At 40.7% G+C, this 15,619-nt stretch overlaps 1 protein-coding gene across 2 annotated transcripts in view; it reads left to right on the forward strand.

The window, feature by feature from the left end:
* cdh4 (cadherin 4, type 1, R-cadherin (retinal)) overlaps positions 1-15,619 on the forward strand; it is a 217,740-nt gene that overhangs the window by 78,452 nt on the left and 123,669 nt on the right. For both annotated transcript variants that reach the window (XM_035905221.2, XM_006784666.3), the window contains exon 3: positions 7,230-7,253. In XM_035905221.2, the coding sequence (XP_035761114.1) occupies positions 7,230-7,253 (24 nt within the window). The remainder of the gene's footprint in view (positions 1-7,229; positions 7,254-15,619) is intronic.

Raw genomic sequence — 15,619 nt, forward strand, 5'->3', positions numbered from 1 at the left:
GTGTGTCTTGGGTTGAGTATTTTAACAAGTTGCTTCAACTACTTCCTTTCCACCATGTAACCACATCAGTTATTTCAATCCACCGTTTGCTTTTCTGTTCATATGGAGTGTAGCCAGCGATGCTCAGTGAGCCTGGTTGTGCTTGATGGTGCATTTTTGCTTCAATCGGTGAAACGAGTTCGCTGTTTTCATCTCTAGTGGGAACAATTTTCTTGCATATTTTACAAAGTATTGTGTTTGTGTTAGAGGTTGTTGGAGTAGCTTATTTTTTATGAAAACATTATTGTAGGCTGAAATGTGGCTCTCACTCTCAGACATGTCAGGGCTCGCCTTATTGTTGTGCAGTAGGGGAGCTAGATGTGAAGCATCGCTGTATCATTGATATGACAAGATGACACTTCAATTTCACATCAAAATTCACATAAAAATCATGGACGACATGATATTGTCAAACTATGGCTGTGTGGCAGGATTCAAATGCAGGCCTGGGGGAGACAGAACATAAACTTAAAGGCCAGCTTTAATGCTGAACTGTATAAAAGGTAGCTGATCAGGAGCAAACAATTCAAAAACTTGGAATCTCTGGGGAAACATGGAACAAGGAAACAGACAACCCTGAGGGAATATGTGACAAAGTAATACAATGTAGCAAGGAGAGAGGAAACAGGTGGGAACACAGCTGAGGGAAACACATATAAAGACTCGAGAGGAAGTTACACTAAACACAAGACAATCACCAAAGTAAAACAGGAAGAGAAACACAACTGAATAGGGAGACAAGATTAAGTCTGTGAAGGTTCTCAGTCATCCAGGTCATCGTAGTCAAAGGAACTTGCAAAGAAAAGCGTCTGGACTTCTTTAAGTTGCTTGAAGACGTTTCACCTCTCATCTGAGAAGCTTCTTCAGTTCTAAGGTCAAATGGTGGAGAGTCCCAGATTTAAACCTAGTGGGAGTATCCCCCCACAGAGGGACAAAAGGACCCCCTGATGATCCTCTAATCGCCTGAGCCAAGGTGTGAAACTGGGTGTGGGTCCCAAAATCCTGGCTGATTGGGACCCACACCCAGTGTCACACCTGACCTTGACCTTAGAACTGAAGAAGCTTCTCGGATGAGAGGTGAAACGTCTTCAAGCAACTTAAAGAGGTCCAGACGCTTTTCTTTGCAAGTTCCTTTGAGACAAGATTAACTTGACAAAACTTAACAGTGGAACAAGAAAGACAAAAATACAGATAGCTATACCACCAGTAAAGCTATCGGTATGGAGTTAGTAGGGGTGCAACGATACACAAAATTCACGGTTCGGTTCGGTTCGATACTTTGGTGTCACGGTTCGATATTTTTTCGATACAAAAAAATGTTCATGCCTTTTTAATTTGTCATTTATTAAAATTATAAATATATATTTTAACACAAAAGTACAGTTTTTAAATGTAATGTTGCTGAAACAACAAAGTACCAACCAAAATAGTTCCAAACGCCAGATCTGAATGAGGGTGGGGGAGGTTCAATTTGCCATGTTGCAAGGAGAGCTTAACTTCTGTCTGGCTAGCTTGCCCTGTGCTCAGTGAATCTGCGTTCGACTACTCCGCCTAGGCTGCACTGTCGAGCGCAGATCCACTGAGCGCTCAACACAGACAGCACCGTCAGAAGGAAAGTTGATAAAATAAATTAAAAATTTTGTATTGTTCGATACATATGCGTACCGAACCGAAAGCACTGTATCGAATGGTTCAATATCGATACGAGTATTGTTGCACTCCTAGGAGTTAGCTGTGTTTCCTTTCTAGGATGTTTCTAGAATGTTTTCTTTGTTGCTTTGACCGTGCCCACCCTGACGTTTCCTACCTTCAAAGATAAATAAAATAATCAATTGTTGTGAAACTGCAAATTTGAGGGTGGCATTGGTCCTTCCTTGGGAGCACGAAGGGGGGAGTCATTTTTGTTGTGTTACGCCTGGTTTCCCCTAGGCCTGGGGGGGGTAACACCAGACTGATGGACACAACAAAAATGAGACTTGGACACAATGGAAGAGAGTTAACACCATCTGAAGCAAAAGACTACAAATAAAACTGAGCTTGAACATGAATCACTTCTCAAAGCAATAGTAATCAACAACCCACAAAAACCCAAAGATACATTATATGATAACCCTGTGAAAAGTTCTTTTTGCTCTACAAGAAGTTTGCCAAAAGTGCTTCAATCTTTAAACCCTGACATAAAGCATTATGACCTGAAAAGCTGATAGAGCAAACATGTTAGCAAATGGTCGCTTACGTGTTCAACAGACAGACCCAGATTAGCATTTGTTTGATATCATCAAGTGTTTCCTATTAGCTAACTTTCCTTGTCTGTGTATTAGGCAGGTAGCCCCATTATTACAGCAATTTTGCTGAAAACAGCTGCCGAAATGATGCTCAGGTGTGGCGACAGTGCATCAAAGCAAGAACGTTGGAGGGCATACAGCCAGATGCGAGACTATTAAGGGACAGAGCAGAGTCAGGTAATGATTCCCTGTGTGCTGGTCGCTATAAAGGACTCCTTGACTATTACACATACTCATTTGATTCACAGTTGAAATTATTGATTGGTGCTGCTTACAATACCCTTGGCTGTCAAGGATACTTTAATACTAATCTCTGTCAACAGCCACACACACCCAGCGAAGCAAGAGTTTTGCACAGCTTCTCTAAATCCGCGTTGATTTATTATGAACATTTTCTCATTATTTTGAGAACAAACGAGAGAAGAATCACAAACAAACACGTACGAAGACTTACCCCTTCTTGTGTAACCACCTGTGTGGAGACAAGCTGCTGGCCATTACCGGGGATAAGTATCTGCTGGCAGGAGTTTAATGGTGAATTGTAGTGAATGTAATATAACCCTATATATCTGTTAGTTTACAATAAAACCTCTTTAGGTGGTAGCAATGCTTTATGCGCTGCACTGAGAGTTGAAAATACAGCTACAGTCTCCACAAAGGCCCTATTACCACAAAATGTTAATGCTCCATGTCGTTATGCTTCCATTCAGTCACTTCAGTACAATAATTAATCAAAATAAACATACAGTGCTTGACAATAAGGCTTTTATATTCAGCACTAATCAGACAACTCATTAGGCATTAATGAGCCGACTCTGCCTGCTCTTGTCGTGTTTGGGGGAACTTTGGCGCATGGGGAGAAGTGTTTGAGTGTGTGTTTGTGTGTTACACATTAGCACACATGCTCCCGCATGTACACACATAAAGACGCGCGCACACATCCAGCACTCCTGTAGTCCCACTCCAATTATGGCAGCATCTCACCCGGGAAGAAGCCCACTTATGCAGCATTCACTTTATGAATAATTGATTGTTTGTGCCAGTGTTATATTTGTAAATACACGTTTGCACTCTGATTAATAGTTTTCTAGACATATTCATTTGTTGAATTTGATTAGACTCTTAAATGTATTATTTATTAGCTGCAATTGCTCTTCGGTTATTAGTCATCACAAGGGCAACAAGAAGATTTGGCATAAGGATGCATCTGCATGCAAACAGTTATGCTTGCATCCGTTCACAGTCAGTCATATAGAAGGTGGAAGGGTGTCAGTGTATGCGTGTGTGTGTGATTTGACACATTGAGATGCTGTGAACCCAATGACTGCCTTTAAGCATGTCGTTGCATCTTTTTCAAGGCTTATAGGTGTGCTTTTTTTAACTCTAAACATAAAAGGTAATTAACCTGCCGTCGTCATTCTTTTAGACTGATCAGTGTACCTGAGAATCAAAGCCATTTTTTCCACAGAAAAAGCATCGCACATGCTAACCTTAAAAAAAAAAACTTTTGCAGACTAGTGCGGAGATGTTAGGCAATGCCAGTGTAATTAGATTTTTTTTTTTTTGTGCGGCTTCAAAATGTTTTCTTTATGTCGCTGATAAAGGGAATGTGTAACTCTGACCTTTTGGATGAGTTTTTGTAATATGTGGGAGTTTGCATTATCGCTTGCTTTGATGAATTCTTTTCACAGCCGCAGTGAGATTCATAAAGAGCTAGGTCAAATGTGTTGCATAAGTTAAAAAAAAAAAAAAACAACAAAAAAAACCATAGAAACGCAGAAAAAAATACAGGCAGAGCAATGTGTTAGTGACATATTTGAATTTATTGGCTGGAGGGCAAATCGTCACTGTGAACGAACACATATGCACCGTGCTGCTGCTGTATTTCTGTTTTTGAAATCAAAAAAGAGCCCTGGTAGAAAAATAGTCTTTTCCTGGTATTTATTTACCATTTAGTCAGTGCCCAACTACTGGCATTTAACAAAGGACAATTTAAAACCATGCTGGCGTGTCTAAATTATCGTCACAACATTTGGCGCATCAGCTTAGCTAGACACAGCCTTCAGGCAGTGTACGTTCGAGCTATTGGAGATAAGAAAACAAAGAACTTATTTTAAATTGTGAACGTGACTCCAAGCATTTTTCAGTCCATACTACAAATGACTTTATATTCTCTATTAAGTTTGTCTATATTTAATTGCTAACAAGTGACCAAAGAAGACAACATGAATCGATCTGTCGCAATCACACAAGGTGAAACTCGTATATAGTTTTCATTTTGCTATGAATAACATGGTGCTAGTATACAAGGTAGTGTGCTCCATGGGAGACTCCATGGCTGTAACCAGTTACAGTAGATGCACAATCTAAGCAGGTTGTAAAGTGCTGTTGAAATCTTACTAATAATGCGCATGCGTGTTTTTTTTTCTTGATAGAATAGGCGCAGGTGTTAGTTGAAAGAGAGGCTCTGTTCTCTCCAAGCACGGTGACATTTCAGCATCCTGAAACTTATTCTGGAATTCAGCCAAAGTGATTGTTTTGCACTGTGAGATACTGAGCCGTTGTTGGAAAAGTCCTACACAAAAGACACCTAGGTATTCAATTCTGCCAAGTGTTTTGAGCTAATCTGCCCGGCTATGATACTCTTCTCAGGGAAAACTTGTTGATTAACATCTTCCCAACCAACAATTAACTGTTGCATTATTGAAATGCACAGTTTGGCGATCTCAGCAATCTGGCGTTCTCAGCTTCAGTCTGTAAAGCGATCGAGTGAGAACAGTTGTGTAGTTTTGCGGAGCCGCGAATGGGAACGCATGTTGAAGTCTCCAGGAAGAAATCGTTGCCGTTGTACTTTTGCTGAAAACCTTGAAACCTGTTGCAAAGACGTTGTGGGCAAATCCCCAACAGCACAGTGGGGCAGGTTGTCTCACAAAACTGACAGACACGGTGCTTCATTGTGACTGTACACGTGTGTGTACGCCAGTGTGTATTACTCTGCTCCTAGGGAGTGCTAGCAGGCCAACTGAAGACGGAAGGAAAAGCAGCACTGCTCTGCACCATATGCCAAATATGAGACTGCCTGCCAATTTGTGGGGGATACTGGCAAGTGCTAGCAAGGCTGAATTCTTGACAGAGGGAGATGAATAATTGAACATGTGCGAAGCGAAGTTCTGTTGGGATGGAGTAGGGTGCCTTTATACATGGAGAAAGGGAATGGAGACAGTCAGACCATCTACAAGCAAAGCTCTCATTTAGATATTGATGTGGGTTTTTTTTTCTTTTTTTGTAAACATGTCAAAAAGTTGCAGAGATTTTAGATGGACTTGAATGGATTTATGGAGAGATGTGAAAGTGGAAAAAAGCACAGTCCATTGGCATCTGTGTATTGTGATCATATAAAGCAAAACCAAAGCTAACATGTTAGTGTTACAGTCTCACTGAACATTTTTAAAAAAACACACACGAGAAATCCCTGTAACTTCATCAGTGTGTTTCGTGTTTTAATAATTTAGCAGACACACTACTGCCGAACAGCTCCAAGTATATTCAGCAGTTAAACAACCCTATAGGCTCTCATACTTTCCAGACCCCATTCCTTGTAAATTACTAATGGAGTGAAGGACCAGAAGAAAATATTTTATCTCATATGCTTAAGCTGTATACATTACAACTTTGTACATCATTTCAAGGTTTCATGTTAAAAATGGGAACAAATTGCAATAAATTGTACTTTGGAAGACATTAAATAACAGCTGCATTCAACAGCTGGTTTAGACTAAGTGTGAAAAATGCATCCTGGCAGGTTTCAAGAGGTGATTACATTTAGGATGTGAGCCCTGTACCGTATGTTGTGTCCTACTGTTTAATATGGCGCCATCATTATAGAAAGTATGTTGTCTGGGCATTTTTGTTTTTTGCACAGGGGGAGGTTCACATTTGATTTCAAATGATCCTTTAGGGAGATGTGACAACATAGATCTACCTTAGGCTTTTGTAATAAAGGCCTTTAGGCTGGTCCGTGCATTTTTGATTGAGGGAAAAATATGTATTCTCTTAACGGTTTGATGAATGGTTAATGAAGGTTGCTGTAAAAGTTGCGCCTTGTCTCTGAAACCAACATCTTTCCAAAAGCTGCAACTTTTACTGTTAAGTGTTCTCCCATTCTTGTTCGGTCACCTTCTTTCTTTTTATTCTTTGTACAGATAGATAATATTAGTCATTGTGTGTGAGATGTCCTTAAAGCTGGAATGAAGAAACCAGTTGTATCTCAGAATATTCAGCTTTAAGGCTCTCCAAATTAAAATTGTAAGCCAGGAATGCAAATTTGAGCTTTGGCGATCAAATCTCACTAAGAAACCCCGCTTGAGGACACTGGGAGGGGAGACAACTGTGAGGAAAAACAACAGGAGACTCCATGGCTGTTTCCAGTCTATCTGTCACCAGGTGCCAGCGTCTGAATAAACATTGCCCACAATGACATTGCGTGTTCTGTAATTTCCCTGTGTTTCATTGAGTGAACACAAGAACAACATAAACATCACAACAAGCATTTGAAGATAATGATGAATCCCACTGCTTGAGGCAATGACAAGAGGTATAAGAAAGAAAACAAACTGTATTCTGGGTAAATGGTGCCGCCTGGATAATAGACAGAGACAAATGTGAGAGACTACGCAGTTGTGACAGCAAATTTTCTCCAATAGTAGCCTTACGTTCTGTATATGTCACTGTCCGGCTATTGCCTGTGACTTTCCATTAATCCTGAGAAATTGATCTGTTTTGTTCTCTTGTTTAACGGTGACTTTGCAATGCCACTTTTACTGAAACCTATTATGTTCTAATCATCGTCTCCTCTCTCTTTTCCCCATGCCCTTTTTCTTCCCTCTCTTTCTCTCTCGCTGACAGATACCACCCTGTCCAGTGAACGTGGTAAGTACTGCAGCCGCACGCTCCCGTGATTTTGAGCCATCTGTGCATGGACTCCGCCAGCGACAGAGCAGTGGCTGTTTGCGTTAATGTGGAAGGAACCATTCTCAGATTTTAGTCTCAGTGGGGGAGCGACGAGCCATAAACATCATTTGCATCATTGGGAAGCTATTCTCCATCACATTGCATGTCACAGCAAATGTTGAAACGAGGAGAGAAACATCAAGAGAAAGCAATTATGAAAGCAGCATCCTCAGACCCATGTGGCCCATCACACTTTGAATTTTGCATATTTTCCCTGCATGCATTTTGCCTCGACCTACTTAGTCAATTTACCCCCTTTTGACTCCAATAGTACTCAATAAGGAGCCAGTAAGGAGCATCTTTTTTACTTTGCGTCCTTCCAGCTATAGTGGAACTCATCTCCATGTAGGTGAAATAGAAGTGGATAGAAGTCCCCGCTGTGCCATTATTAATGTCTCCCTGTAAAATGTCTCGCTTCTTTACCAAATCGGCTGAATGTCTGAGTCTATCTGCAGTACTAGCTTTGTTTATATTTCATATAAATATATATGTGTGTGTGTGTGCACTTTCTGGCATTATATCCAGTTTTGGGTCACCTGTGTCGGCCACTTGTCTTTTCTAACATTGCTTTCTATGCTCATTAGTTGTTCCCGCTGTACATGTGTGAGTACATCGCTAGTACAAGAAGTCATCATGTCACATTTGCTCTCCAGCGTATCGTTTATAACTTAAAAATGTTGAGCCAAAGCCGTGCAGTGACATCACGCGATATAGATACAACTACTGTGTCTGGTCTTTGAAACATCAAAGTGGCAGGAGGGAAGAGAACTTGCAAAGTTGTGGTTTTGATCAAGCACTTTAGGTTTATTTTTGTGTGCCTGGTTAACCTGTATTTGCTGGTGGAGGAGACGATGATATGAAGCACAGAGAAGATTGTGTGATCAATTTTTCATTGCCAAGCTAGCAACCGTGCAGTGCTTTTTTTTTTTTTTCTTCTTCTTCCCCCAATCCAGTTAGGCCTGAACAAAGAGCGGGGAATAAGAAGTCACAATGGGTAAAGATTTGTATTCGTCCTGAGCGTAATCCTTGATGCTGACCTCATCTCTGCCTCTCTTAACCGCCCTGCCGCTTTTACATTAAATGAAACGCACAGGTTCTTTCCTCTTCTGCACCAACACTTTTCTTTTCTGTACTGCTGAGTGGACGCATAATGTGAATGATAGTTCACAATGAAACACCCCCAAAAATAATAAGTAAAAGGGAAGTATGAATGGATTCCAAAGCAGCTGAGAGAGTGAGAGAGGAAGCAGTCTTAAGGCAAGGTCCGTGTGCCCTTGGAACCTTTATGAAGTGCAGTCAGCAGAAAGCCAGCCAGCAGATTGCTTATCACTCAGCAAAGAATACATCATTCAAACCATTCAGTTGTTTTCATATAGGTGTGATTTTGGATGAACACAAACACGTAACATGTAACTGCGGTGCAAAGTCATACTTGAGCTCCATCCTTGTGCCTACCTGTGCTTAACAAGCTCGCCCTGTGTCGCTAGCAAGGGTGGGGCGTGTTTTTAGTCATTTGATAGGCCTCCTCAACATCAAGTGCCTGCTCGCACATCCTCTTCTAACTTAATTGGCTGTACCTGAGGCGAGAGGGCAAGGTGTAATTGTGATAAGAGAAAACGCTGTGCTCGGCTGGTTTTAGTGCCCTTATCTATAATCTCCAGATTGATTATGGTTTTTCTGCCAGCCGTGCAAATTGTTCATCCCAATAAACTGCACTAGAAGCCACCTTAACTCTGTCATGCCCAGAGCAAGACACATTTGTATTAATTAATCTGGATATTAATTAATCTGGATATTAATCTGGAACTTTCAAGTAATTTCTTTTAGTTGTGTGTGTGGGTTTTTTTTTTTTTCAGGTATCAGGATTAAAAATGTTACGTGAATCTGTTTTTCTTGGCCAAATACACAAGGCTATATTTCCCTGTTTGCCTTAAGAAATCAATGTTTTTCTTTTCTAAGGAGTTCAAATTAAATTTTAATTGAGAAGATTTGATTGTTTTTTTTAAACAGAAAGCAGCGTATTATTTTCCCTGTTTTGTTAAAGGATCAAAACAAAATCCAGATATAACTGAATATGTGGACTTTAACTTTGCTGATTAGTGGATTTCTTTTCCCATGGGACAGAGCCAGGCTACCTTTCAACCCATGTTTTCTGCAAAAAAGTTTCTTGTTAATTTAAAAACTCTATATTTTTATTCTTGGTCTCTGCAGATCATCCAGTTTACAAAATCAGACATTAGACATCAGTGACATTGGCCTAAAGACCCATATGTAAGCCGCTAACCAGTTGGTAAGGAAAAAAGTGTATTCCACAAACACTTGGAGAGTGGAGACTAAAGATGTCACCTCTTGAACTGATAGCAAAAGAGTGCTGCACCAAAAACCTCCTTGTGACTGCTATTGCTTGCTAGCAGATTTCCCTGGTTACCTGTTAGGGCTGGGTATCGTCACTGATTTCTAGAATCGATTCAGTTCCGATTCAGAAGATCCTGAATCGATTCGATCCATGATTCGATTCAATTCGATTAAATTTGAATAAGAATAAGAATAATAAGAATAAGAATAAGAATAACTTTATTTATCCCGAGAGAAATTCTTTTGTCATGTACATGCTCAAAGCAGCAGGAGAGACAGAGGAACAGATGAATAAGATATATAATATATACAATAAGAATAGTAATATACAGTAGTAGGATAGTGCAAGACATAGTATCAAATAACTCTATAATAAATAAAAAATAACTTAACTATCAGTGCAGGCGATTCTAGAAAGCGACATAGTATTGTGTATTAGAATAAAGGGAGTAGCAGCGTATGATGGGGGGATGAAACAAATATTCAGTAAGGGAAATTTTGCCTCTGAAAAATTTTGAATCTGGGAAATTTTGCCTCAGACAGTCAGAGATATTATAATTCAGATCATGCATCAGTACATTTCCATATTTTTATATCTATAAAAAGGAAGTTGACACTTGCGAGACTTCAAAGGTGTGAGCATCACAGCAGATGCTTTTGTGTCAAAGTAACTGAGGATAAAGCAGAAAAACATGAAGGTGATTTTCCTGGCCTGGGATTTTATAGAAATATTCTGCAGTAGATCAAAAACGAAAGAAAACCATTAATCAACATATGAACATTACGTGATGCTGCTGAAGTGAAGCAGAGCAAAGTTACAGCGGTTTTATTAGAGACACAGCAACGCGTTTTGCAATTTTGCATAATTTTAAAAAGTTAAAATTTCTTCAGTAGCCCATTGAACAGCAGAAATCAGGCTTTCTTTTTGGAAGTAAGTAAAAGGAAAAAACAGCGGCCGACAGCGCTGTAAACAACGGTAGACTTAATGTGGAAAAAAGATTTTTAGATGGGAAACTGTTCTTGAAGTACACAGAGAGAGAGAGAGAGAGAGAGCTGTGCATGAAGTGCGAATTTGTCATGGTGGAAACAAAACAGCAAAAGTCAGAGGGAATTCATGACGATGTTTATGTGAAGCGTAGTTTGGATCTTCTTTTGCTGCTGGTTCAGTCAATATTGTTTGGAGAGAGATCAAACCTGCAGCTCCAGAAACTAGCGCAAAAAGGGCGTAAACAGAAAGCGCGGACCCGTCAAAACATCAGAGTCAGCGAGCTGTCGGCTTTCAGCCCCGACCGTGTCCGTGCCGTCGGGTGAGAAAGGCGACATCTCACTGATTGTGATCCGCAGACGGGTCCACGCTTTGTGTTTACGTCTTTGTGCCGAATCCGTGTACCTGCTCTCGTTTACTGTTTTAGCTGTTTGGTGGTTGAAATTTTGTGAAGTTTAACCTGAGATTCTGCGGTGTCGGTCAAAAAAAAAAAATTATATTAAAAATTGATTCAGGATTTTAATGAATCGATATCAGGTTATCCAAGCTAGAATCGATTTTAATCGATAAATCGATAATCAAAACCCACCCGTATTTCCTGTAGCTTTCATGGAAGACACCGGCTTGTCTGCAAACACTTGTTAATTAAATAATTAAGTCAAATTTGACAGCAGCCATCTTTAAAGTTGAAGTCGTGCCTTGTTGCTTAAACCAACACGTTTCTGACTTACCTACTTTCAAGGTGAACAGTCTCCATTTCTGGTTTGCATCGCACTCTTCATAGTTTCACTACCACTTAGAGACTAGTTGGTAAGTCTTTGCATCATCAGTCCAGACTAGGGGCGATAAGGGAAACCTGTGGGTGACTAAAACAAACACAAGAGGTTTTCGCTACAGCACTTTATACGTCATTGTGGTTAATTTCACATTTTGAGGAGTGTACGCGTTTTCCCCTAGCAGCCGGTGATACCAGGGAGTCCTTGATCAGTCTCTAGGCCGACATGAATGGTGCTTTAGCAACTGATTTCAAAATGACTGTCAGTGTCCACCAGCAACCACTCAAAACCAGTCAGCGGATACTTATTTTTCCCCTAGTGACTGGTGGTTGCCAGCCTGCCGCTAAGCTTGCGTGACTGGAGCCTTAGTAGATTTCAAAGAATAATTTCTAATTTGATTCAAGCCAAATGCTTTCTGATTGTCTGTCTCTAACAAGACTGCCTTTTTAAAACCTTCCCTTAAAGTAAGTATGAAGTGTGTATATCTTGCTTCTTTAGCATGCTTACTGTTCTTAAATTGTCTTCTAAAATACAGGTGAGATAAACTGGTGTGTTACCTTTATTACCGTTTGTTTTAAAGCAGGCGAACAGTCTTTAAACTCTTCACGTTTGATGTGATCGAACCAAAAAGGAGAGAAAACCAAAGTGAAAAACATGGGTGGAAGAGCAGTTTATCACAGAGATCACTATCATCTTTTCAGCTAACCCTTGGGAAACAAGCAAGCCTAATTAATTCCCAAAGTTAAACAACAGTTTCTTCCTTTTTTTAAAAATGGAAAGTCACTACATATGTAACTGATGTGCCTATTGAAGTCCTTTGTGTATAGTTTCCGTCTCTCCCTCATCCTTTTTCACTGGTTTTGAGTGGTGGTTGGGGCTGAAAGAGCACCTAATGGGCTGCGAAATGTCTCCAAAGCTAGAGCAACAACAGGAGCTAATGTCTCAAAGCTCTTCTGAAACATCACAAACAGTGAAGAACCCTGACAGTGCAGAGAAGAAAGGGGGGCATCCCTGGTTTCCTCTAATGTGTCAGAGAGGCCATTTTTGCCACTCTAATTGTAGTGAAGCTTTCTAGTGGCTTTGGCAAAATGGCGTAATTACCTACTGGAAAGGATTGGACTCCACTGTTGGCTGCACATTGTAGTGTCCCAGTTGTAGCTGCTCTGACATTTGCTAGTTCAATCTTGCAACTGTGTTTAGTAGGCGAAATTCAAGAGTCTGTTACCGACGGGCCGCTGTGAAATCCTACAGTGTGCTATTGTACTGAGACAGGCCGATTTACCTGCACGTAACCTGAGAGCCACTGCTTTGTAACCTAAGGGATGCAGTTTCACAACTTTCCTTATTTGTGTTAATTGAAACATGTGTTTATTTAAATGGAAGCATATTTAATGACATGCCGAGCTTGTACGGGTTTTATTGTATAAAAGACGTGATGTTAGAAAAGACCTTGATGCGTTATCCTAAGTAATAAATGCCTGTATCGAGGAGAAGCTTGGTTGAATGCAATTCTTGATCATTCACAAGTATTTTCTCTTAAATGTGGTGAAGCGTGCAGCCCCTTCTGCTTCTCTTCCCCCCTCAGTACCAATTAAAGCTGTTTTTCTGCAGCAGATCTTGAGCTGATGAAGACAGCCACTAAGAGCTCTTGAAGTAAAGTCACACAGGGCCTGTATAGCAGATGGTTTGTGCAAGAATATGTGCAAAGAGAGAAAGCAGCAGAGAAGGAAACAAACAAGCATAAAAATGGCAGCCTGTCTCCATCGAGAATTTCCTATTTTCTACCCAATTTAAGACATAGCATTTCCAAATTTTCAAACTTTTCCTCAAAACTGCTGTCAGACCTGCAGGAGTCCAGGGAAAACATAAGATCCCGTTCTATGGAGAATTGTTGCACGCCATTTTCTAAAAACTATCGAGACAACTCAAGTATTTCTCAGTTGAGAAAAAAAAGAAAGAAAGAAAAGAAAAGAAAAAAGCAAGATAAAAAGAAAGTGCTGGGAGCTGCTTGATCTTGTGGCTTTGACCAGCTCTCCCAGCTGAATGGAAACTAGCTTTGCTCTGGCCTTTTGCTACAAAGGCGGAGACGGCAGAGACTCAAGGCACAGAGGACAGTGCCTAATGGCTACAAGTCCGCCTTTCCCCACTGGATTACATGTTTCAAAAAGATAAGGCTTGATCAGTATTTTTATGGAGAAAAAGCCTCTTTTTGTGATGCAGATGAGAGAAGACAGGAAACTTGCTGGAACCAATGGGTCTAAGGCTATGTGCTGAGGTTTAGAGCACACAAAGGAGGAAAAATAGATCACACACACAATACTTTTCTCCAGGGTCAGACCACTTTACTGTGCAGTCTGACTACTTTTATAGCCACATGTGTTTGTGTTGTAAGAGCACATGTGAAAATAGCCAGTGAACGTTGTCGTGCTTTTGCCATAGAATCATTTCTATTTCTGCACCTGCTCGCATCTGCGCCTCTGTTAATGTCTGCCGTCGCGTATACTTGACCAATTAGTTCACACTTCATTTTAACATCCAGTCTGAGACTAATGAAGCCACATTTCCTGGGGTTAATTATACCAACATTATGTGATATTATGGGGAACAGGAAATGGCAAAGCACGCTTTAATATCTCCCCCTTTCATCATCACCTCCCACAGTGGGAGACTTTCCCCTCTCCGTCTCTCCCTCCACCCCTTTATCTGTCTCTTACCTCTTCTCTGCTTGGTACTTTTGAGGCACATCCTGCTTTTCTCTCGCTGAATAGCACAGTAGCATTAAGAGCCTGTGAGACAAGACTGGTCCGGGCAAATCCCTACGCAAATTAGAAAGGAGAAACCATTATTAAAGCCAATTGCCGATGCCTGCTACTAGCAGTTAGGTTACGCTGTTTCTTGAAATAAAAGGCGAGCAGTTTTTATTCCCTCCTCGCCCCACCTTTTTTTGTTTCCCCCCTCCCTGGCAGAGTTGCACGGTGGAACTGTGTCATTCAAGTTCTGGGTTGGAATTATAATGTGTTACGGAGCTGACATTCGGATGAAGCCTGGACCTCAAAGAGGCACGCTCGTGATTGGCACCCGGGCTTGCGCAAAGAGCATTAGGTTTTTCGTTTCGGAAAAAATAAAAGTCTTAATATTTTGCTACGCATTTTACCTCAGACACTCAGGTTCGGAAAGACACACGAAATACTCGAGTTTGCTTTCATGTGACGTATACTGAGGTGATTGCTGTGGCTGGCTTTTAGCTCTTGCATTTGGTGCTTTTCTCTGTCAAACGGGTATTTCGGCGACAACGATTTGCCTGTCAATCACAACTGTATCTCAGTATTCCTTACTTTCCTGCTCTGAGGATGCACTGAATCTGCACACGCGGGTGTTGCAAATGAGTGCGCATGCCGCGTTCATGCTTGTGGGTTTCTGTGTGCGTGCACGTTTCTGGGTTAGATAGGGTGTGCATGTGTGTATACATGCCAGGAATTTTATAAGTACTAATCTATCACTTCTATAAGATTACTGCTGGAGCTGACTTCATGCGGAGAATGTCAACATGCCAGCTGACAGAACCTGCTGAGTTCCTGTTTCCTTGACGTTTATTGTAGCTGCACTTCCCTCCATGTTACCAAACGACTTTAATCGACCTTAACTTGACACGTTAATATCATTTCAATTCTTTTTTGCTCTCTTCCGCACTGCTTTACTGGACTTTTTCCCCCCATTTAGTGGCAAATTTGGTATGTAGAGCACATCCAGTCTCACTGGGCCCTTTTCCATTAACGACATAACGTTGTCGTGTAATTATTGCTCATCTGCACTTGAAAGTAGACGCCATTTAAAGCGATAGAATTCATCAGTAATGTTGCCACAGTTAAGCACATTACACTTTTGTTAACGTGAATATATGCTTTTAGTGTACTAATCTTACTAAATGTTTAATCTATCCATTTTGTTACAATAGAACGGCCACCACAGAGAAGATGTTCCTCTTTTAATCTTGAGGGTGTAGACACTGAAATAGCTCCAGGACTACAATGTACTGGAATGCAAAGCATTACCACTTCTCTTCTTCTTCTTTTTTTTAAACTGAGACAGAGCAAGAACTGTGAAACACTCTGTAAAGTATTCTCCCTGGAAAAGAAAAATGAAACTGGTGTTTTCTCTGAAGTATGAAG

Source organism: Neolamprologus brichardi, chromosome 5 (genome assembly GCF_056152115.1).
Source record: "Neolamprologus brichardi isolate AB-2024 chromosome 5, ASM5615211v1, whole genome shotgun sequence".
NCBI lineage: Eukaryota > Metazoa > Chordata > Actinopteri > Cichliformes > Cichlidae > Neolamprologus > Neolamprologus brichardi.